General features: G+C 38.7%; 1 protein-coding gene and 1 long non-coding RNA gene across 8 annotated transcripts in view; one reads left to right on the top strand and one right to left on the bottom strand.

Moving 5' to 3' along the window:
• The window catches only part of LOC103000497 (uncharacterized), a 137,590-nt gene that overhangs the window by 76,999 nt on the left and 37,449 nt on the right, over nt 1-23,142 (bottom strand). The window lies entirely within an intron of this gene.
• Nucleotides 1-23,142, top strand: part of SLC12A1 (solute carrier family 12 member 1) — a 93,173-nt gene that overhangs the window by 60,685 nt on the left and 9,346 nt on the right. For all 6 annotated transcript variants that reach the window (XM_057544651.1, XM_007170446.2, XM_057544649.1 and 3 more), the window contains exons 19-24: nt 3,202-3,308; nt 7,979-8,061; nt 17,341-17,484; nt 20,297-20,428; nt 20,668-20,779; nt 22,503-22,589. In XM_057544651.1, coding sequence (XP_057400634.1) covers nt 3,202-3,308; nt 7,979-8,061; nt 17,341-17,484; nt 20,297-20,428; nt 20,668-20,779; nt 22,503-22,589 — 665 coding nt within the window. The remainder of the gene's footprint in view (nt 1-3,201; nt 3,309-7,978; nt 8,062-17,340; nt 17,485-20,296; nt 20,429-20,667; nt 20,780-22,502; nt 22,590-23,142) is intronic.

The raw sequence follows: 23,142 nt of genomic DNA, 5'->3' as shown, positions 1-23,142 counted from the left end.
ATTGAAATGCAAATTTGTTCTGATCGTTGACGACATTCAAGATCCTATTAAAACTTCAAACTATTTTTACATCTCATACTGAATACAGCAATGCTCAAGTCAGGCATTCTTTTCCTTTTTTCTTTTGCAAATGGTGTGAGGGCAGCTGCAAGACTGGACTAAATAAATTCCTGGTGATCCCGGGCATAAAATCTCCCTCTCCTCCTAAATTATTTCCAGAATGTTAAATAAAATGTAATAATATCTGTGGTTCAACATTAAAACCCACAGTCCTTCCATCTTTTTTCCCTTATTCTTTCCTTTTTCCTCACCTTCTATAATAAATATATAGAGTCTTTCCCTAGTTCTGATTTTCATAATTTAGAGTGCCAGGGACTCCTAAAACAATCCAAGAGAAACTCAGAAATTATAGGGCTTGGCTTTCTAATAATTTGGGCTTTAATATGGTTGGGAAAACCTGATTCTACATATACTAAATGACGTATTTAGGTTTCAGAATTGCCACCTACAGGAGTGTCAAAATTCAGGATTGCTTCCAGGTAACTCTGATGGCTTGTACAGGCAAGAAAGAAAACATGTTGATTAAATTGTAATATTTTGGAGAGTAAGAGTATTTGATGCATTTCTGTCTGCAGAGAAACCATTTCTGAAAGATCTAGTACCCCCATGAGTCTCTTTTCATCTGTTTTTAATTTGATAAACCACAGAAATAGGTGTCATTGCAAGATGCTGATTTTTCTTTCAGTAGTGAGTTACTTTTCAGTAGCTCTTTGGTTAAATACGTTGGGAAGGTTACACATTTAATGTAAAATTATCATGGAAGATTAGTAAAATAATAAATTTCAACTAGGAACGAGAGGACAGACACAAAATAAGAAGAGGGAGTGAAAGGACATTGGTATGGAAAACAATTCATATGCTAATCCAGAAGAAATTGTAAAAAATTTCGACAGTGCATAAAGCTTGTTCACCTGAATTTCTTCAAAGAAAAATGGTGGAGTACAGAGGGGTCATGACAAAAAGGGCAGGACAGAGTGGCACTAAAGGGAAGCACTGACAACTACAGCATTTTTTTTTTTTAACATCTTTATTGGAGTATAATTGCTTTACAATGGTGTGTTAGTTTCTGCTTTATAACAAAGTGAATCAGTTATACATATACATATGTTCCCATATCTCTTCCCTCTTGCATCTCCCTCCCTCCCACCCTCCCTATCCCACCCCTCTAGGTGGTCACAAAGCACCGAGCTGATCTCCCTGTGCTACGCGGCTGCTTCCCACTAGCTATCTATTTTACATTTGGTAGTGTGTATATGTCCATGACACTCTCTCACCCTGTCACATCTCACCCCTCCCCCTCCCCATATCCTCAAGTCCATTCTCTAGTAGGTCTGTGTCTTTATTCCCGTCTTGCCACTAGGTTCTTCATGACCTTTTTTTTTTTTTTTTCCTTAGATTCCGTATATATGTGTTAGCATACTGTATTTGTTTTTCCCTTTCTGACTTACTTCACTCTGTATGACAGACTCTAACTCCATCCACCTCATTACAAATACCTCCATTTCATTTCTTTTTATGGCTGAGTAATATTCCATTGTATATATGTGCCACATCTTCTTTATCCATTCATCTGATGATGGACACTTAGGTTGCTTCCATGTCCTGGCTATTGTAAACAGAGCTGCAATGAACATTTTGGTACATGACTCTTTTTGAATTATGGTTTTATCAGGGTATATGCCCAGTAGTGGGATTGCTGGGTCATATGGTAGTTCTACAGATGGCCAACAGACACATGAAAGAATGCTCAACATCATTAATCATTAGAGAAATGCAAATCAAAACTACAATGAGGTATCATCTCACACCGGTCAGAATGGCCATCATCAAAAAATCTAGAAACAATAAATGCTGGAGAGGGTGTGGAGAAAAGGGAACACTCTTGCACTGTTGGTGGGAATGTTAATTGATACAGCCACTATGGAGAACAGTATGGAGGTTCCTTAAAAAACTAAAAAATCGAACTACAGCATTTTGAATAAAGAAATTATGGTATCAATGACCACATCCCCAAATTGTAGTCATGGAGAAGACTACATCCATACTGCCGTGCATCTGCCAGGGGCCAGATGACAGCTCTAAGGTGCTGTTCTGCTACCTGTACATTTCTAAGGGCAATACACCAAATGTGGTGGAGGCAAAGTTTATTTCAGGAACCCTCCATCAATGCCTATCTCTTTCCACTTGCTACTGTCCCCTCTAAAATACCCCCCTCTGATCATTTGTTTCACTCTTCCCATAACCCAGAATATCCTTCCTTCACTTCCACTGCTCTCCTTACCTTTACTTGGCAACATCTAACCAACCTGCGAGATCCAAAACAAATGCCACCTCTCCCATGAAACCATTCATGAATCCTTAGCTGGAATTCAAATTTTCTTCCTTTATGCTTCCATATGATTTCCTACTGCATTTGCACTTGAATTATAATTATTATATATCTCATCACCTCAACCTTATTCTAAGCTCCTTCAGGCCAAAGAATATGCCTCACTACTCTCTCACAGCACCTAACACAGCACTTTGCAATTAATAGGTGCTCAGCAATATTGCCGGATTAAATTTAATTAACTGGAAGCCGTATTCTGTCATCTAATGGGGGTAGTGAAACTTCTGATATGGAAGATGGCTATTCATGATACTGTCATGTAAGAGATTTAGGTTCTGGAAACATAGTTCAGTTATTCTTCAATAAATAATGTAAGTAGAAGTTTCAGCGATCCTTCTATATAAGAACTTTCCAAACATGGATTTTATTGCTAATGACATTATGGATACAGCAGGTGGAAATGAGCTTTGAACCACTAAGTTACAACACGCATGCCAACAGATAAGCCGACCCTCACTTGATTTTAAATTACTGAACCATTTTAATGAGTGTATCGGAAGAAATGCAAATGACTGCTAATTTAGAAAAGCTTCATTTCTGTCATCTAAAATCCATTTATGGCTGAGATGATTTAGAACTAATCTTTCTATTTTATGCTTGAGTACAGGCATGAAGGACATGCACTAAAATGTAATCTAATCTTCAGAATCTTCAAACATTACTTCAGTGCTCTTTTGGACATTATTTTTCATCTGCAGTGGTAGTTTCCTGGCCTGGTAAGGATTGCCCATGTGTTTATCTCCTCTGTTTAGGCCTCAGGCTTAGGAAGAATGAAACCAAACACTCTGGTGATCGGATATAAAAAAAACTGGAGGAAGGCTCCCCTGACGGAGATTGAAAACTACGTGGGAATCATACAGTAAGTGATGGCTTTCAAGACGTGCTCTTGTTTATACAGCACTAACCAGGGCAGTACATAACTGACACTGTTGTACAGAATAAATTGCCTGAGAAGAAGACATTCCCCTGGTACTCTGAATTCTTTACCAAAGTGAGAAAACATTGCCAGCATAATACAACTTGAGGGAATCATAGCATCAGAGGAGGCAGGGTTGGGGAAATTTGGTGTCAAAGAAAAAGGTAAATATTAAGAGCTACAATCTTAAAACCTATTTATAAGAGCAAAAGCAAAGGACAACTAGGTAAGGAAGGAATTGTTCTTTCAAAACACTTGGATCTTCGGTTGACTGGTGTGCTCAATTCAGTCGTTGTCTTATCCCGAGCCTTGGATAATGAGTTCACTACCCCAGAGCCTCAGCTCTCCCTTTGCTGAGGTAGCAGTGTTGGTTTATAGACAAAAAGTAAGTTCTAAAAGGTATGTGACATCTAATATCTAAAAATTGAAGAAGTCTTGGGAAAGGGATAATAATGATAATCCTTAAAAGACTAGCCGGTGCCAGGCTAATGTCCTTAACGTGAATTATCCCACTTAATTCTCACAAGAAGCGTTTGAAGTAAGTACTTCAAATGGGAAGTACTGTTCCCATTTTTAAAGTAGAGACACAGACATTTAAAATTAAGTAAAATGGGGCTTCCCTGGTGGCGCAGTGGTTGAGAATCTGCCTGCCAATGCAGGGGACACGGGTTCGAGCTCTGGTCTGGGAAGATCCCACATGCCACGGAGCAACTAGGCCCGTGAGCCACAACTACTGAGCCTGCACGTCTGGAGCCTGTGCTCCGCAACAAGAGAGGCCGCGACAGTGAGAGGCCCGCGCACCGCGATGAAGAGTGGCCCCGCTTGCCACAACTAGAGAAAGCCCTCGCACAGAAACGAAGACCCAACACAGCCAATAAATAAATAAGTAAATAAATAAATAAATAAATAAATAAATAAGTAAAATGCAGAAAATGACAGAGTCTTATAAGTGACAAAGCTGGAAATCTGACCCAGGACCAACTGAATTCAAAGTTTAAACTAATGATCCCAATGCTATGCGACCTCCAAAAAGTATATATATACACAAAGTACTACCTGGCTTGGTTCCTTCTTTTGAGTAAGAGAAAACAAATTCTACACATACAGAGAAGCTCAGGGTGTCCTCAGTGACCATTCTAGAAAATTGAGCCTTTCTTCCAGGCTTGAACATACTTAACCAGCTTTGTCTCAAGGGGGGCAATGTTAGCTACCCCTAACAGCCATCTTTTGTGTCAACAGCTCTGAAAATGGAAGATTTCCTCTGTCTGGGTTCTGACTTCACTCTGATTTCATACCACAGGGTGGAGAATGTGCTGAGAGGTCTGGCTGCACTTAAAAGTCCTTAATACACAGGAAAGAAATCCTCATCCTTGCAAAGCAAGCATATACGCAGTGCTCCTTATACCAGGATCTGTCCTCCGGCCCCTGCTAGAATGAGCATCACATTTACCATTATTTGGGGGAGATTTAGGGAACATAACAAAAGTATTCTAATATTAGTTCTATTAAAAGAAGCATAGTGGGGGGCTTCCCTGGTGGCGCAGTGGTTGAGAATCTGCCTGCCAATGCAGGGGACACGGGTTCGAGCCCTGGTCTGGGAAGATCCCACATGCCGCGGAGCAACTAGGCCCGTGAGCCACAACTACTGAGCCTGCGCGTCTGGAGCCTGTGCTCCGCAACAAGAGAGGCCGCCATAGTGAGAGGCCCGCGCACCGCGATGAAGAGTGGCCCCCACTTGCCACAACTAGAGAAAGCCCTCGCACAGAAACGAAGACCCAACACAGCCAAAAATAAATAAATAAACAAGTAAATAAAGGAGTTCCTTAAAAAAAAAAAAAAAGCATAAGAAAATAATTTTCATCTTCTGAAATTGTATGCATTACTGACCAAACAGACATTCACTTAACAGTCCTCTTAACCTGGGGAACCCATGTATTAAATGTATCCTCCTGAACTGTGTTCCCTAAACATATAAGGCTGGATGCCACGTGCTGCTATCTGGCTCCTGCTGGTGCTCTAAGTTCAGTAGGTTAAGGCTAAACCAGGTGATCAGGGACAGAATTTTGCCAGGCTTAGCAAACAGCATTTTGATATATTTTAAATCACACTCAGTTGCTGACTAGACATTCTTAGAAATGCATTAGATCCACACTCTGTCATCCAGATTCTTCAGTAAAATGTTGTCCTCACCTTTGGGAACAAAAAAGGGTGGAGCAAATAGGAAGAAATATGTGAATCTTCAGTCAAAGAGTCCATCAGTTGATACAAAATTATCTGAGTTCGTCTTCCAAACTCCCTACCATCCAAAACATTGTAAAAATTCAAAGGACCAAAATAATCAAACCCAGTAATATCAAGCTGAGGAGACTTCTGGCTTTTATACCAAATTAATGATTGGTCTTCTTGGTAATAAAGTTCAGTGCTAAGGTGGCTCAGATTTGTAATAGTATAAAACTTAGCTGGTTTGGTGAAGTTAAATGACTTTATTACAACAGCACTGGGGTCAGTCAATACAGAAGGAAGACAATCAGACATCCATGTTGTATTTCCCTTTCTAACTTTTTCGTTCTGTTCTGTTTTATGGTGTAAAGCACAGTATTATTATTAACATAAAGGGGTATCACTACAATAGTACAATATTTTACCATTTTTCTTTGACTAAAAGATTTTAAATTTCTGTAATATTCTTAAGTATGGTTTAATTTTAATTAAAATAATTGTATTAGTTTCCATGGTCTGCCATAAAAAATTACCTCAAACTTAATGACTTAAAACAACACAAATGTGTTAGCTTACAAATACATAGGTTAAAAGTCTGAGACTCAGAAAGAGAAAGACAAATACCATATGATATCACTCATACGTGGAATCTAAAATATGACACAAATGAATGTATTTACAAAACAGACAGACTCATGGACTTAGAAAACAAACTTAGGTTTAGTTACCAAAGGGGAAAGGGGGTGAGGGAGGGATAAATTAGGAGTTTGGTACTAGTAGATACAAACTACTATTTATAAAATAGATAAACAACAAGGTCCTACTGGACAGCACAGGGAACTATATTCAATATCCTCTAATAAACCATAATGGAAAAGAATATGAAAAAGAATATATATATATAACTGAATCACTTTGCTGTACACCAGAAACAAATAAAACATTGTAAGTCAACTATACTTCAATTTTATAAAAAAGCTCAGACACTAACTTCCTGAGCTGGAATCAAGGTGTGGGCTGAGCTGTTTTCCCTTCTGGAGGCTCTAGGAGAGAATTCCTGGGCTTGCCTTTTCTAGGTTCTAGAGGCTGCCCACTGCTCATGGCCCCTGCCTCCATCCGCAAAGCTCTTGATGGGTCAAGTCCTTCTCACACCACATTATTCTGACCTCCTCTTCTGCCTCCCAATTTCACTTTTAAGGACCCTTGTGATTACACTGGGCCCACCCACATTATCCAGGATAGATAGTCTCCCCATCTCATGGTCCTTAACCTAATCACATCTGCAAAGTCCTTTCTGCCATGTAAAGTAACATATTCATAGGTTCCAGGGATTAGAATGTGGATGCCTTTGGGGATCCACAATTATTCTGCCTAACGCAGAATCCAGATATTTTTTGTGGAACACACTGTCTACTTTTTATAATCAAGGACACCTCAAACAAGATTTATCAGAAATTTACCTTGTGGCACTTTTGCTAGAATGGATCTATTTTTTTAAGTGAAGTTCACTTACGGTTCAAATTTTGAATGGATATTCATATTATACTGAACTTATTTATATCACCATTTGAAAATTCAGGTTTACTTTGGCTAGAGACTTGTTTGCGTATCGTGAGACAATCACAAACTGCATTGTTTCTGGGAAAGGACAACCGAACGGAAAGGTTCCTTGGGCTTCGTTCAATCCATAAACGATTGAACAAAGGAACTCCCAAGGAGAATATTTCAAATGAACTCAAAGTACTAATCAGTTTGCCAAATATTTAAGGGCAAAGAAAAAATGTTCTGCGAGAACACAGTTAAAAGAGCAAGGCTTTCTTTCCCTTCTAGATAATCTAATTCCATTGGGTTGGGTTTAGAGAAGGCACAACTGCCAATTTCAACAGGATAGAGTTGCCATGAAAAAGTGTTGCTTCAAATGGTCTCTCCAAAGTCAATGATAAAAGTTCCCTAGAGGATCTGGAGACGTTTTTAACTGGGAACTTGATGTCCAAAATGTTGTAGGATTCCTCCTCAATGGGTAAGAGGTTTGACTGATAATTTCAAAGGCTCTTTGCAGCCTTGAAACTTCTGTTCTAAATATTTCAGCAATTGTTTTGTTTACATTAGAAAAGAATCAAGTATTTTAAATAATCAAAATTCTAATCTTAATCAAAATTCTAGTTGATGGTATTGTTTGAATAAGAGTTAGTTACCTTTACTCAAAATACATTTTTAAAAGACATCAAGGGAAAACAAACAAACAGAAAAGGCTATCAGCTCCTGGCTATGCTTGAAAGTGAATTTTTGTAGTTTAATTACATTAAAATCCTAGAAGCAAGTTCAGTATTAGTCCAAATCTTGAGGATTAAAGGAGTCATTTAAATCACTAACCAATTTGCTTCCACTTTCAGTGATGCGTTTGATTTTGAGATTGGTGTTGTCATAGTCAGAATCAGCCAAGGGTTTGACATCTCCCAGGTTCTTCAGGTGCAAGGTATGTGTTTTCTTTATTCAACCAATAGATATTCATTGAGCACCTACTCCCTGCCTGGCATTGTTCTAGGTTCTGGGGATAGCACAGTACCCAATACAGACAAAATCCCCAACAGTGCAGCTAACGTTCTTGTGCTGACACGAGGTGTGTACACTTTCCCAGTGTTTTCCTCATTGCTAATGCAAGTGGCCTTTGTCCTGCTAACCAAAAATATAGAATCATTCGGGGCAGATATCAATTATTCTTCTCGTCACAAAACCACAAAGCTAGCATCACTAAAAATAAATACCTTTGGTAAAATAAGTTGCCAAATTGATTTTTGCAAGATGTTTCAGAAAATGAAGATTGTTTCCTCAGAAAACCATGTATTTTGTTTTTAAGAGTCTATAATCTCGTTTGTAGCTAACATGGAAATGAGCCTGAACGTATCATGCTGTGAATCACCAATCTAAGTCAGAGGCGGAAACGCTAATTCAGTTTAGTGATTCTGCTTTTTCCCTGTAGAGGATTTCCCATAAATATACTACTTGTTTAGTCTTAGAGTTTAAACACATCCTCTCGTGTACGGAGTGAAGGACACACCTAAAGAGTCGCTAAAATATTAAGATAGAACTCTAATCCATTACTTATCTCTTTAGCTAAACTTCACAATAGAGTCCACTGACAAGATGACACTAAAACAAAAGGTACCTCTTGTGTACCAGGCATGGTGTATATGTCAGCGCTGGGTAGACTAAGACTAATAAGAGTCTGTAATCTCAAGACACTCACAGCCCCATGATGAAAATGGGTGTACTGTTAGTGTGATAATAGGGTATTATGGGAAAGAGAAAAGGGGCACTTAACTCCAAAAGGCTTCCTGGAGGAAATTACCTTTGATTTTAGATCTAGTGCATGAGTAGGAGTTAACCAGGCAATGTTGGGAGAGAGAAAAATGAGAGTTTGAGCAACAGCATTCCTGGCAAAGAGGAGAGCATTAGAAAAGATGTGAAGACACAGGAATGTGGAGGAATGGGGTATATGGGCAACCGAAAGCAGACTCGTGTAACTGAAGTGAAAAGTATGGGGCTTCCCTGGTGGCACAGTGGTTAAGAATTCGCCTGCCAATGCAGGGGACATGGGTTCCAGCTCTGGTCCGGGAAGCTCCCTTAAAAAAAAAAAAAAAAAAAGTATGAAGCAGACAATAGTGAAATAGCGAAATATGAAGCTGCTGATATAAGATCCTGATTTTAAAAGGCTCATTTGTCATATTAAAAATTGTGGGCCATATTCTATAGACAATGAGGAACTGCTGAAGAGATTTAAGTGAGGGAATAATATGGTGAAATTTGAGTTGTAGAGCTCATACTCTTTCAGTTACATGAGGCACGGACGTGAAGAGGACTAGAGTAGAGACAGAAACACAAATCAAAAAGATTTTTGTAATAATCGAAGCCAGAGAAGGTGACAGCCTGGACTAGAGCAGCCTCTCTCAGGGGATGGAGAGAAAAGGACAGAGTACTTTGGAGGCACAAAGAGCAGCATTTTAGGTTTGATAGGATGTGTGGGGTATGGGAGAGGCAGGAGTGAAAAAATACTCCTTGGCTGACAATGAACGGTGGTGCTACCAATGGAAATGGGAAACACAAGAGGAAGAGCAGGTTTAATGAAGAGATGTCTGGTTCAGTTTTAAACAAGGTCCTGTGGGAAATCCTACCAGAACTGTCCAATAGGCATTTAGACAGTCCTGGTCTTAAAGGAGAAATCTGAGCTGGAGATGTCGATTTAGATGTTTTGGGTCAAATTGTGTCCTCCAGAATGCGTATGTTGTGGTCCTAACCTCAGAATGTGACTGTATTTAGAGACAGGGCCTTTAAAGAAGTAAGGAAGGTAAAATGAGATCAGTAGGTTTGGTCCTAATCCCATATGAATGGAGTCCTTATGAAAAGAGGAGATAGGACACAGACAAGCACAGAGGAAAGATCATGTGAAGACAAAGGGAGAAGATGGCCATCTACAAACCAAGGAGAGAGGCCTCAGAATGAAACCAACCCTGCCAACACCTTGACATTGGACTTCTAGTCTCCAGAACTGCAAGAAAATAAATTTCGGTTGTGTTCTGTCCAGTCTATGGTATGTGTTATGACAGCCCCACCAAATTAAGACAAGAGGCATCATAATTAAGGTGAAAACTGAAACTGTGACACTGGAAAATATAACCCCAAAAGTGTGTATAGTCAAGAGCCCCAAGGCACAGGAAAAGGGTCCCCAAGGCGGAGCAGGAAAGGAGCGGCCAGAGAAGTAAAGGAACCAGGAGTCTGTGTTGTCATGGAAGTCGGGAGCAGAGTGCTCAGAATGAGAAGAATTATCAGCATTGCCAAATGCAGCAAAAAATACCAGTAAAATTGCAAATGAAATATAATTGACATGGCACAGATGATCTTAGAACAATTTCTGTAGAGCGGTGTTGGCAGAATCCAGAATGCAGTAGGTTAAGGAGAGAATACGTGATGATGAGGCAGGGAATGTGGATGTGGCCCACCATATGAGAAGTCTGGAAGTTAAGGAGAGGAATGAGGTTGAGGAGGTTTCCTACAGGGAGACCTATAGACCTTAGAATGGGAGAAAGGCTTGTTTCCAGGCTGAAAAAGATGGGCTCAGGAGAGTAGGAGAGATTGAAGATGAGGGTAAAGAAAGAGATGACCATAGAGTAAGACCCTGGAGGAACAGGAAGAATCCAGGGAAGGGCATGAATGAAAGAGTTGGCCTAACACAGAAGAAAAATGCTTCATCTTCTAAAATTAGAGTGAAGAGGGGAGGATTGATGAAGAGGTCTGTGGATTTGTAAGAGTGGTAAATTGAGGAAGATCATGCACAATAGTCTCAATTCTTTCTATGTAGTTGGAGCAATTTTGCTAGCTGTCTGCTTTTTCTCTAGCGGCACTTGGTCTCCAGGGTAAAGAGGATCAGGGTTTTGCTGGATAGGTTCACAGAAAGGAAAAGCCTGCAAGAGATTTGACAGTGCAGGTGCCTAATGGGTTCAGATTCTATTTGGGCATTTCACGATTGTCTCCATCCTAACAGAAGGGAACATGAGTGAATTAGGTGAATTTTTGTGATGCAACAATTCTTTTCTTGCAAGGGAAGAGGAGAAAGAAGAAATTAGAAATCAAGCACTTGTAAACGATGGAGAACCACTATCTGATATGTATACTCTATGATTTTGTATGAAGAGCTTTAAAAAATAAAACTGAGAGTACAGTCCATCCTATGCAAAATTGCAATATAAAGGTTATCTTTGGTGCCTTCGGCCTTCCTTTTTTATGCCCCTTTTCTTTTTCATGGACCCTTTATATCTCCAGGTCAGATATACTAATTCTACATGGTGTTCATGATTCATTTATATTCCTTCCTAGTAGAACTTAATACATTGTAGCAACAGTAGCTCAAATTTTTGAGCACTTATTATGTGCCATGTGTTATGCTTCATGTTCACGTGTAACAGTTATCATCCCAACTACCTTATAAGGAAAATACAATCATTGTCCCCATTTTACAGCTAATAAAATTGAGGCTTCCCTAAGATTCACAGTGCTAGTAATTAGTAGAGCTAATATTCAAACCTATGTCAGTTTGAAGCCTCTATTCTACCTTTCTAAAAGGAGAGCTAGAGAGGAAATGACTTACATAATGAGAAGCAGTGGTAAAATCCGAGAGATGGGAATGGAACAAGGCTATTCCTTCAAAAACGCAGCATAGAGGCTGCCTGACTGTGGTGAGATAGACATGATGTCGAGGACAATCACAAGAACCTAATATGAAGAGACCTGTTCTGTTAACCTTCTACATTTTATTTTAATTTTTCGGCCTTTTGTGCTGTACTGTTTTTCCATCTAAAAAAATGAGAACGCAAAATACAATTTGTATTAAATTATACATTTGCATTTGTTTTGTATGTTGATCTCTTCAAGCTGAAAGATGTGATATAGCTCCCACCCCTCGCTGCTCCATCTGCCAAAATGCACCGTCAATTTAGTTCTATAAAGCAATACAGCAAGCAAATTCTGCATGTTTCTGAAAGAATCCTGGCAGTGAACTGCATCCCCCTTTAATTTCCCAAGGGATGTATCTAATTTATATCAACTTTGATGTTTGAAATATTTTTGCTTCTTAGTCAAGAAAGGGAAAATGCAGTAGGATGCTAATAAAATAATTATAAGTACCAATTATCTAGAGTAAATGAAAAAACAGCGTTACACAAATACATGAACATGCAGAAAAACAACAGCATAATGATAGAAATTAACTTTACCCCACATTTCCATGCATTGTTTTGAAGTTACGTAATTTATGACACAACCCTCATATTAGATTTTGAATTGGAAGAAATAAGCTTGCATTTCATTGTATTATGCTATAATATAGGGCTTAATAAGAGCCTGATAAATCTTAAGTATTGCATTACAATATGTTAATGATAATCATTATAGCTTTTCCAAAACAGACACCACAGTGTCATCACAGATTATAATTTAAAGGAAATATTAGCAATTCAGAGTGCCCATATACTGTAGTTAATAAAGCAGTGAATAGAAATCAACTTTATAGGTAATTTACCAGCTAATGACAATTATTTCTATACTGTGTCTCAGGCTTATGTGAGGAGAATAACTTTTTATGTAAATAAGATTGATGCTCATAGCATTATTACTTGTATAGTGCAGCAACTCATCCAATACTGATGGCTGATAGTTTCTCTTAAGAAATTAGTTTATTGCCTGACAACACAAAAAAATGCAGTATTTCATATTGTTCACTTCCCACGGGTATTTAGCAAGTTTGCCAACTACAACATAGAGTCCAAATTGTACTGGTAGGAAATAACATGATGAAACGTGATTCGCAATATAGTGCGGTCAAGTGTTCCATGTAAGTACTGCACGATTTATGACCATCTCAGAGCACGAGGGTTCTGCTGTGTCTGATAGAGTGGCTTAGCAAAATAAAGACAGATGGCAGTGTAGTAAATAATTACTTGATTGGAAGGCAACCACTGCAGGATTCCTTCCTGCCTTCAATTCAACTAGACTTCACCTGGGGTACGGCACATTGATTCATGTGAGCATTTACAGCTTTGAGTTGATTGATCAAGAAAGAATCATAATTTAATAATTAATAAAGAAAAAGCATGCTGTGAAGTTGGAGGATACGTGATTCCTCGGTGGGTTTCCCTGCTCTCTCTTTTCTTGTCAGATATTTGACTATTCTCTATCTTTCAGATTCAGACTGAAATGCAATGTGTAGACTCCTGCCTATTTCTAAAAGACATTGCTAAAAAAGAAAAAAAAAAAAGACTGTAAATAGACCATTCGAGGCAATCTTGACAACTAAACTGAATTTCAAAATAGTCACTCCAGTTGGTTATCATGCAATCAGTTTATAAAGGACTAGAAAATAAACTACTGTTCAAGTGGTTCTGGCATTTGCATGAGGATACAGCTCAGTATGAAGACTCAGAAACTCACTCTCAACTGATAGATCCTAAAAGTCTAAGCTTTTTCTTCCATCATTAGAACCTCTGGGATCCTCTTAATCTTGGCATGAGAGAAGGGCAGGCTTTTACTCTCTCTCCCTAGCTATGTGGCTTTGTAAATGTGATATAATATGAAACTAATATGCAAGATTCAGAGTCCCACCAGATGCCCAGGTGGTGGCGCTTTCCAGGGTAAGGGGCCCTTTCCTTGCCTCGCATTCTTCAGATTAATCCCACCTGTCCTACCTTCTGTCACATTCCAGCCTAGTTTGTACCATCAGCTGCTATCAGCCCCTCTTTTTATAACTCTGTATAGAGTAGCATTAACTCTACTTCTTTCAAACATTGTCTTTTGTACCAACCCCCCTTATAGTTAGTGGAATAAAGGTTGAGGAAGAATATTATGGAAATATGGAGTGTTACAGAAATTTCTCTGACAGAAATTTGAGGATGGTTTTTTCAAAAAAATGCATACTGGGTATTTTTTCAATAGACAGGTGTTGGCAGTCAGAGCATATCACTGATGAACGACGGTAGGAGGATGAACACTAGAATTGGAAACAGAAGACCTGAGTCACTAGCTATGCAACCTCGGACAAATCACTTGAATAGTCTGAACCCAAGTTTCCTTCACAGTAAAATGGGGAGAACGAGGAGAATGCTACTAGCTCTGCCTGCATCCCAGTATTGGTGCTGGGATGAAATAAAATACTATTGGAAAGGGCATTGTGAATCCTGAACATCACAGTGTATGGTGGTGGTGGTGGAAACAGTAAAGAAATGAGTAGTTTTCAGTCAGCCTCGTGGAAATCAGTTTACATCTATCCATTCCTAACTCCCTGGACTTATCTCTCCTGTGATTAATGGTACACTTTTGCAAGTCAGCTAGCCAGTACTCCAGCTGAAAGAAATGTTTGGACAAAGTCTACTCGTGATTTCTCATGCAAACAGAGGCAAACAGTAGGTCAGATAGCTAATTCAGGAGAATAGATAATCAAAATGTCACTTCTACCTAGCACTGAAAAGAGAAAAGGAGGGAGTGCACAGAAGGAGGCCTTAGATCACCTACAAAGTGAATAATTAAGAATTCGCTTTAATAAGAATTTGCAAAATCACTGTGAGTGGTCATACCACCGTGTGGATCTGAAAATCCAAGATGTTCAAGCAGGCAGATTTTAGCCTTTAGAACTGACTCTGTCACCCTCTGTCTCTGTCGTCTTTGAGGGAACTGCTGAATCTGACTCATTCACACAAAGTCTAGTTTTGTCTCTCAGGCCTGGGATTTTGCAGTTTGCCCTGTACATACCTTTGAGCAAATTATTGGAGCAGCTCCCGGTTCACTCAGCCAGCTGAATCCTTACAAAGGAGGATTTATTTATTTTTCCTCCTTTGTCCAAATTAGAGGACAAACAACATGGCAAGTAGTGGCTAATCACAGGGTATGCTAAAAAAAGAAAAGTAAAAGAACCCCCTCGCCAGTGTAACCTTTGCAGTTGCCCCCAAAGCAGCTCACAAATATGTGCCTTCCAGAGGACTGCAAAGAACGGGTGACCCCATAGCTGACCCCTGCAACAACCCACAGAATGGGTAATAGCTAGTGACCCATCACCCAGGAGAGTGATGCAGCCTGTCATATGTACCCATATGACATATGTACCCATATCCTTAGAGTCTTCTCTTTAAAATGACAATTTTGAGGGGACCACAGTTTTGGGGAATTAACTTGGCATTACACCATGTGCCTGAGTGTTTAGGTTCATCTGAGGATAAAGAGTTGGAGGTTAATAAAAACAACTCTGAAATAATAGCAATAAGCCAACAGCAGAAGGTCTTCATAGAGGAGAGCATACAGAATTTGGAGTCAAGCAGACTTCTTTGCACAGGAACCCTGTTATTTGCTGGGTGACATCAGACAAATTACTTAAACTTTCTGAGCCTCAGTTTCTTCATCTACAAAATGAGGATAATAATAGTAACTTTCTCAGAGTTGTTTGGGAATGAATAACATGCAGCACAGTCCCTGGCACCCAAGAGTGTACAATAAATATTAAATTCTAAAATAACTCCCAGCCTTCTCAAAATACTTGATTTGCTTTGCATGACTAAGCCGATTTCCAGAAGTTCCATCAATACACTGCCTATAGAAATGCACTCATTGCTTCGTTCTCTAAGGAGCAACAAAGCACTATTCAGGAGCTGTTTATTCTTTTTTGCAACACTAGGAGGGTGGGAAAGGCGAAGGGTTACAATTTTCCATTTCACAGATAGGAAATCAGAGGCATAGGAAAAGTAAATGACTTGCCCAATGTCACATAAAGCCAGGAGCAGAGCTGTAATAGGTTATGGCCCCCAGTGCAATGCAGCTTGTGTTCACATTTTGAAAGTCAGGGGTAAGCAACTCCTGTCTAAGCTTTAATACCATCTATCTGATTTCTTAGATTTTCTATAGCTGCTTGCTGGTCTTGAGAACCTTTGAAGCTTTGGGGAAATCACATGGGTGATTTGACCTTAAATCTCATGCCACTGGCAAAAGATTAATTGCTAGCACCTGGAAAGGGGCCAGACACTTCTGTGTAGCTGAATAACAGCACCATCTAGGGATGTGACTGGCCTGACAGATTTAGTTAGTACAAAATTGATAAATCTAGAGTTTGTATAGCTTCACTTCCCAGATAGATAAGGCAACAGGCTCCGAGGGTTGACATTTACAGTAGCCCTACCTGTGTTTCGTGACACTGAATCTAGGTTTTCTACTCTCTTCCTCGGAACCTGGCTCATTTTCTAAGGCTCTGTCTTTAGTAGGCAAGAAGATGAGGGACTCTGACAAGAGTGCCACCTTACGACTGGAAGCAAGAATGCCCATCATTCTTTAACACAGCCATATGACTGCCTTTAAAGTCTTATTTACCCTGATTCAGTACAGGTTAAGTTCAGAGAGGGATGCAATGATTACATAGCAGCTAGGAATTTTCCGTCACAATCAGAATCCAAAAAAGATAAAAGGCAGCTAAACGCAACATAAAAGCTTGGATAGTAGGTCTAAACCCTGGACAGGACATTTGGCACAGCTTGACTCTTATTCCAGACTCCAGTGTCATGAGGCCCTTTTCAGCAATGTGGATTCTGACAGGCACACAGAAACCTCAGCTTTTATTTCTTTTGCTTTGGTCACTCACTCCAGAAAGTATTTTCCTTCTTGGAAAGAATTGTTGGTGGTGGATATTTTTCACTGTAATTTGTACTTGGAGCCCACAGGGTTTATTATTAGATATGGTTCTCTTTCCTTAATTCTTGTTCTCTAGTTTTATGTTTCAATTCAGGAGGCATTGCTCTGTGCCTGATATACACCCAGTATACTTCCGTAATTTTTGTCACTCCCAGTTGTAAAATATCTGGCCCAGTAGCTTAGGTCAGTAAATCAGTAGCTTTCGGTGTACAAGATCTTATTACAGTGGATCTGGTATTTTGTGTTGCCAGTAGTAAATAAAGATGGCATTAAATAGCCTCCCTTGCCCTCACACATAAAAAACCCAGTGTCTTCATGTATTATAACAACACATAGAGTCATTTTTCTGAGCTAGTTGTTACTTTCTGAATACAATTTAGTGATATACGTTATTTTAATAATCATTCAGAAAAATCATATTATGTATAAATAATCATTTAATTGCACAGACACCATTTTTAATATTAAAATCGTTAATAAGATTGTTCCTAGAAACTTTGTTGCTCTGAGCAGAGTAAGTGATTTTGTCTTCTTTCATCAGATGAATTAGAGAAATTAGAACAGGAGAGACTGGCTTTGGAAGCCACTATCAAAGATAATGAATGCGAAGAAGAAAGTGGAGGCCTCAGAGGCTTGTTTAAAAAAGCTGGCAAGCTGAACATTACTAAGCCAACTCCCAAGAAAGGTAAGTACCTTTAAAATTTACAGGAAAGATTACAAGACAAGCCACGACTTGAGTGTCTATAGGGGTCAGTAGTCAGCATCTAAGACGTTGGGGGCGTTGAGTGTAGGTAAGGACTGAAAGATATTTCCTTAAGAGAAGATAGTATGGCTAAAAGGTAGAAGCTATTGTCATTTATCAACAACATTCACCCCTTTGTACCATCTTACTGTAAAAACTTTGTTTTAAAATAATATTTGGTTTGGGAGTCATACCGTGCTTAAGCAGATGGAATGTCATAAAATAGAAAATTCTTAGTTAAGATGTAAAGGGGATAGAAATTCGTGACCCAGCCCCCAAACTGGTTTATCTACACCCACACACCTCACGCACACCTTGCAGACGTTTCAGGAGATTGAAAGTCGACGGGTACAGGTAAATAAGGGATCCAGATAGAATTCTAATTTCAAAAATGCATCTCTGTCACAAACCAGAATTCCGGACTTGGAACTTCATTGACACTAATTACCTGCAGATTTGGCTGAATGGTACACTTATCTCTGAATGTTCAGTATACATTCCAGAAATGGAGGACCACAGAATGAGACCTTGTTATAAGTTTAATAAACAGGTGATTCAAATAACTGATTTTTTTGAAAATTGCTTTCTTTCCAGAAACGCTGCCGGTTTGAGTTTAATGAGGTCCACAGCGACCTCTGCTGGTAGAAAATTAGAATGTTAACATTTCTTTCTTTCATGCACAAATAATCCTATATAGTTACTGAAGTCATTCACTGGTGTAAGGCCCAGGAAAGATCATTTCTCTGGCAGGGTCTCCAAGTCAAGTAGCAAGATCCAAATTGAGACTTAGCTGCTGGTCTAGGTTAATAAGAGCCAACCTTTCAAAGAGGCCCTTCAAAGAGGTTGTCTCCTACCCTGGAAAAGGTTTGGTTCTGTTTGCTTATTTTCCTACTGTGACCCAAGGACTAAATTTAACCTGTAATACAACATTTTTATATATTTACATAGAATTATAGGAAATCCAAACATTTCCCCTCTTCAAACACTAGAGGTACCCTTGGGTGCCAGGAACATTCCATGGACTAGGGGAGAACCTACTGTGCCTTTGTCCCCTTAAAAGGACATTTTCTAGAAAAATGATGTGTTTGAATCCAAAGTTGGAGTTACATGAGGTCTTTCAGGGTGTAAATATTAGAATAAGACCATCTGGATACTAACTACTATCTTCTTTCCTTTTCAATTATTTCGTGTACCCATGAGAAGAATTAACTATCCATTGAATCTGCACTATGCAACGGTACAATCTGAAAACAATGGAAAATTCAGAAGTCATAACCCATACTGTTCTCTAGCTGATGGGGAGGAGGGAAGCATTAAGGTCCTTATTAGTGAAAGTGGGACTTATTTATTCTGGAACGCTGTTTCTGCATCGCAATACTTTGGGCAAAAATGTACACCTCTGAAAGTCAACATGTCTCATTGTTCAGAAAAGCAAGATTATGTTATGTTTTGTTTCCAACACCTAAATTTTCAAACACAGCTCTGAAGTAGGCCCCTTCACTGCTCCAGGCCTTTGTTAGCTGACGACTCTTCTGAGTTAGGACCAACTCTGCCTCCAGGCACTCATACACGGTCCTCTGGATGCTTCGATTTGCATGTCAGTGGGGGCAGAGTTTGGTCCGTTTTGTAAAGATATTTAACTTTCTCCCTTAGCGGTCCTAGGGAGATACAAACAATATGAGATAATTGCTTCAGAACCGACAGGCCCAAACATGAAAACAACAAAAGACAGAACAAAGCATCCTCAGAACCTCTTAGATCAGACAGGAAGCTCTGAAGAGGCTGTCAGCTCTACTCTAAGCACTATGCTGACACCATCGCTTTGAAATAGAGCAATGAAGTCGCAACTTTCAAAGATGTGGAAATGAGAAATAATATATATGGAGTAGGAAAGAAACCCCTACTGGGAAATAGGAACAACGGTTCTGAGCAAACACTGCCCTAGTCCCCTGGTACACTTTTGCTGTGTCCATGTTAGGGTGGAAATTGCATTAAGAATTTTTTTTAAGTACTTTATGTACACTCTTAACTATAACTCAAGAAAAGGTATTTTTAATCATATTTCCTGGCTTTTTCATCTCATTCACAGAGATTCAAATAGCTCAAATGGCTTTACCTTAGAGTCACAGATTCCTTGAAGAGAAAACAGAAGAGTAAGCCAGGCCCACATTAGGACCAAAGGGTCATAGAGAGTCAAGATGCTCATGGTCCCTGGCAACGTTTATAATCCAGACATTGATGGAATTTACACCAAAATTGCGCTCAAATGAACAAATTGTCTAGTGAAGGAGTACTTCTGATTCTTCTGCTTATCTCTAGAAAACCAATAACCACATGTTCTACTTTTAAGTACATCTGAAAATATAAGTTGCGTTATACCTGAAATTTGGAAAAATCGGGATATTTTGGCTTTTGTATCAGATAATTTAGCATTGTTACCTGTCTGAATAATAGTTCTGCTCTGAGAGAGATTACTAAGGATCTGAAAAAAAAATCTGCTGCTTTATAATGAAAACTGTAATCATAAGATCAATATCAAGTTTTTCTGAACTATTGAAGGTGTTCTAAATTATTGTGGAATTTGACCTTTATCTCTCCTTTTTTGGAGGATAGGACTCAATATTTACCCATAAGTATAAAAAACACTTACAAATTCATGACCCTTCCTCTATTTTCCTGAAGAGATTTATTAGAAAGTTATTTTGCTTCTTTCCTCAAAAGACAAATGGATGTACTACTTTCTCTTTCATTACAGACAGCAGCATTAACACAATCCAGTCGATGCATGTGGGGGAGATCAACCAGAAACTGGTGGAAGCCAGCACCCAATTTAAAAAGAAGCAAGGAAAAGGCACAATTGATGTTTGGTGGTTGTTTGATGATGGAGGTAAAAAATTCCAGAATATACACTAGGGAGCAGAATTTCTATGTTGATAAATTTAACAAACTGCATGGGAACGTATATGAAACGATATCAGTTAAAGAATAACATTTCCGTGTTCTCCAAAGATTTAAATTATGCAGGAGCTATGAGTGTGGGAAAGACTAAAGATATGAAGCTACTCATTTCCTTTCAGTTGGATATGCTCATTCTTTTGTCATAATCTACTCTTTTTTTGTTGTTAGGGTTAACACTCCTTATCCCCTATATCTTGACTCTCAGAAAAAAATGGAGAGACTGTAAATTAAGAATCTATGTCGGAGGGAAGATCAATCGCATTGAAGAAGAAAAAATTACGTAAGTAATTTATCACTCCTGTGTTTGGATGTTTGCTGTTTTAATGCTTTAATTTTAAGAATTGTAAGCATCTTTGAGGCACAATAAATTTAAAGACAAAGTCACCATGATAGGCCTCAAGCTTACTTGTTTCTGGTCAGTAAATTATCTGTGTAATTTTTCTAATCATTGTCTTCAGTCCTTTTATCCCCTTCCACAAATGCTTCCAACAAGCATTTGGCACAGAAGCCTCATCTCAAATCTTGAATGAGAGTATCATTATCTTGTATAATGTTTATTTTGTTCTGACTCATAAATGCATCCAAGAAAGGAAGAGCCTGAAGGCATTTGTGTCCAATAGTTTCTTCTGGGAGATTCAAACCTATTAATTCACAGCAGTCACTCTAGCACAGCACACTTAGAAGAGAACAGAGAGACTGCATCTGGTCCAAGCCACAACTCTGCCACCAACAAGCTGCAGGACTTCGCAACAGTCACTGCACATATCTGGGTCCCCAGTTTTTCACTTGTAGTGTGAAAGTGTTTAAATGGATGACTGTTGATAGCTCTTCTAATTAAAAAAATAAATAAGTCCCACGGTGTGAGTCTGTGTCTTTCTTATTACTTTAGTCATGGAGAGTTGATCTGTAGTTGTGAGAGCAACAAGCATGCCGAGAGTGTGGTGCATCCAAAGGTCTCTGGCGGAAATCTGGAGAATGACCTTTGGCGGCACTTGGTCCCTCATGACATGCCTAAGTCCTAGCCCTTCCTGGAACTGCTACTTCCAGAAATCACAAAATAATGACTGGCTCTTATTCAGTAGTTTTTCACATTTTCTCCCCCCTCTTAGAAAGGTATTCAAAATATTTAATTCCTTGTAAAGAGAGTCATACTAAAATGGAAACTAACATGAGGTCTATAATAATTTATATTTTCTTAGAGCCTCTAGTACCTTATTGGGACAAGTGATAAAATTTGAAAATGGCTGGTGGATTAGATGGTAGTAGGGCATCAGTGTTAAATTTCTTGATTTCAAAAACTGTACTCTGTTTATAAAAGAGAATGTCCTTGTTCTTAGGAAATACCCACTGAAGTATTTAGAGGTAAAGGTGCCTGATATCTGCAACTTACTTTAAAATGGAAAATAGGTAGGAGGTAGAAAGCCAGCAAGCGAAAAATATATAGATAGACAGATGTAGATAGAAAAAGAGAAAAAGAGAATGACAGATCAAATGGGGCAAAATATAAACAATTGGTGAATCTGAGCTTTCTTTGCACTATTCTTGTAACTTTTTTGTAACTTTGAAATTATATCAAAATGTTCAGTTTCTAAGGGAAAAAACCTTTAATCTATAATGATGTAATATATAATAATTATTAGTTTGTCAGTAGTTTGTCAGTAACTCTATAAAAATTATCCATAATAGTCAATAAGTATTGGAACTTGCTCTCTTTTTCCCAAATGATAAGGAAGAGTGGACAGCTCCACATTATCTTCCCTGAAACATGAATGCAGAGCTGGGTTTGCTGTTTCCAGTGACTGCACCTACAGAAATTTCTCTTTGCCTTCAATGGAATAACTTGGTCCACATTTATCTGTATTTATCAAGTACTGTAATGAAAATCAAACACTAACCAAAGCCTTTGTCCAAAGTCTAAGCTGAAATAAGACATGAAATCAAAACTCTTTGATTGAAAATAGCTAAATATGCAATGATGAAGTGTTTCTCTCTTATATTTTCAGAATGGCTTCCCTCCTGAGCAAATTTAGGATAAAATTTGCAGACATCCATGTCATTGGTGACATCAACACTAAGCCAAACAAAGAAAGGTATGAAATATTTAACAAGATCCATTGTTTATTCGTGGTACTCTCTCCTCTTCTGTGTTGATTATTAGAAGGTAAAACTGTTATGGATTTACTGCAGTGACTCCTGATAGGATATAATAAAAAGGGATTTCAAATAATCATGACACAGAGCTATCACGTTCTAATGGAAGGAAAAGGTTTTAAGGTGAAGATGAGCTTGAGAGGAAGAATTGTTGAAACACCATTTAGTTAACATTTTAGAATTGCCCTTCATGTTATTGGTTTCTATGGTGGCAAGAGTAACAGGAAGCACAAGCTCAGACAATTCTGACCTGAGCAGTCAGGGTAAGTTTTTACATTACTGGTGGGGCATCCTGAATGGGAAGCCTATGAGAGCCCCTAAAGGGGGTCTCTAAAACTATCTGAAGCCTGGCAAGAAAATGTATTGGTTCCAAAATTTTTAAATGAAAAGCATTGAAATAATTGTTTAAATGTCTTCAAAACAACATCGTTTTAACTTCATTGATGGTTAAATTTGTCAACTCCATGATACTTGAAAACAATTTGTAGGTAG

This window comes from Balaenoptera acutorostrata, chromosome 3 (assembly GCF_949987535.1).
Source record: "Balaenoptera acutorostrata chromosome 3, mBalAcu1.1, whole genome shotgun sequence".
Classification (NCBI taxonomy): Eukaryota; Metazoa; Chordata; class Mammalia; order Artiodactyla; family Balaenopteridae; genus Balaenoptera; species Balaenoptera acutorostrata.
The sequence above is the reverse complement of the archived record's forward strand: the minus strand, read 5'-3'. Positions and strand labels throughout refer to the sequence as shown.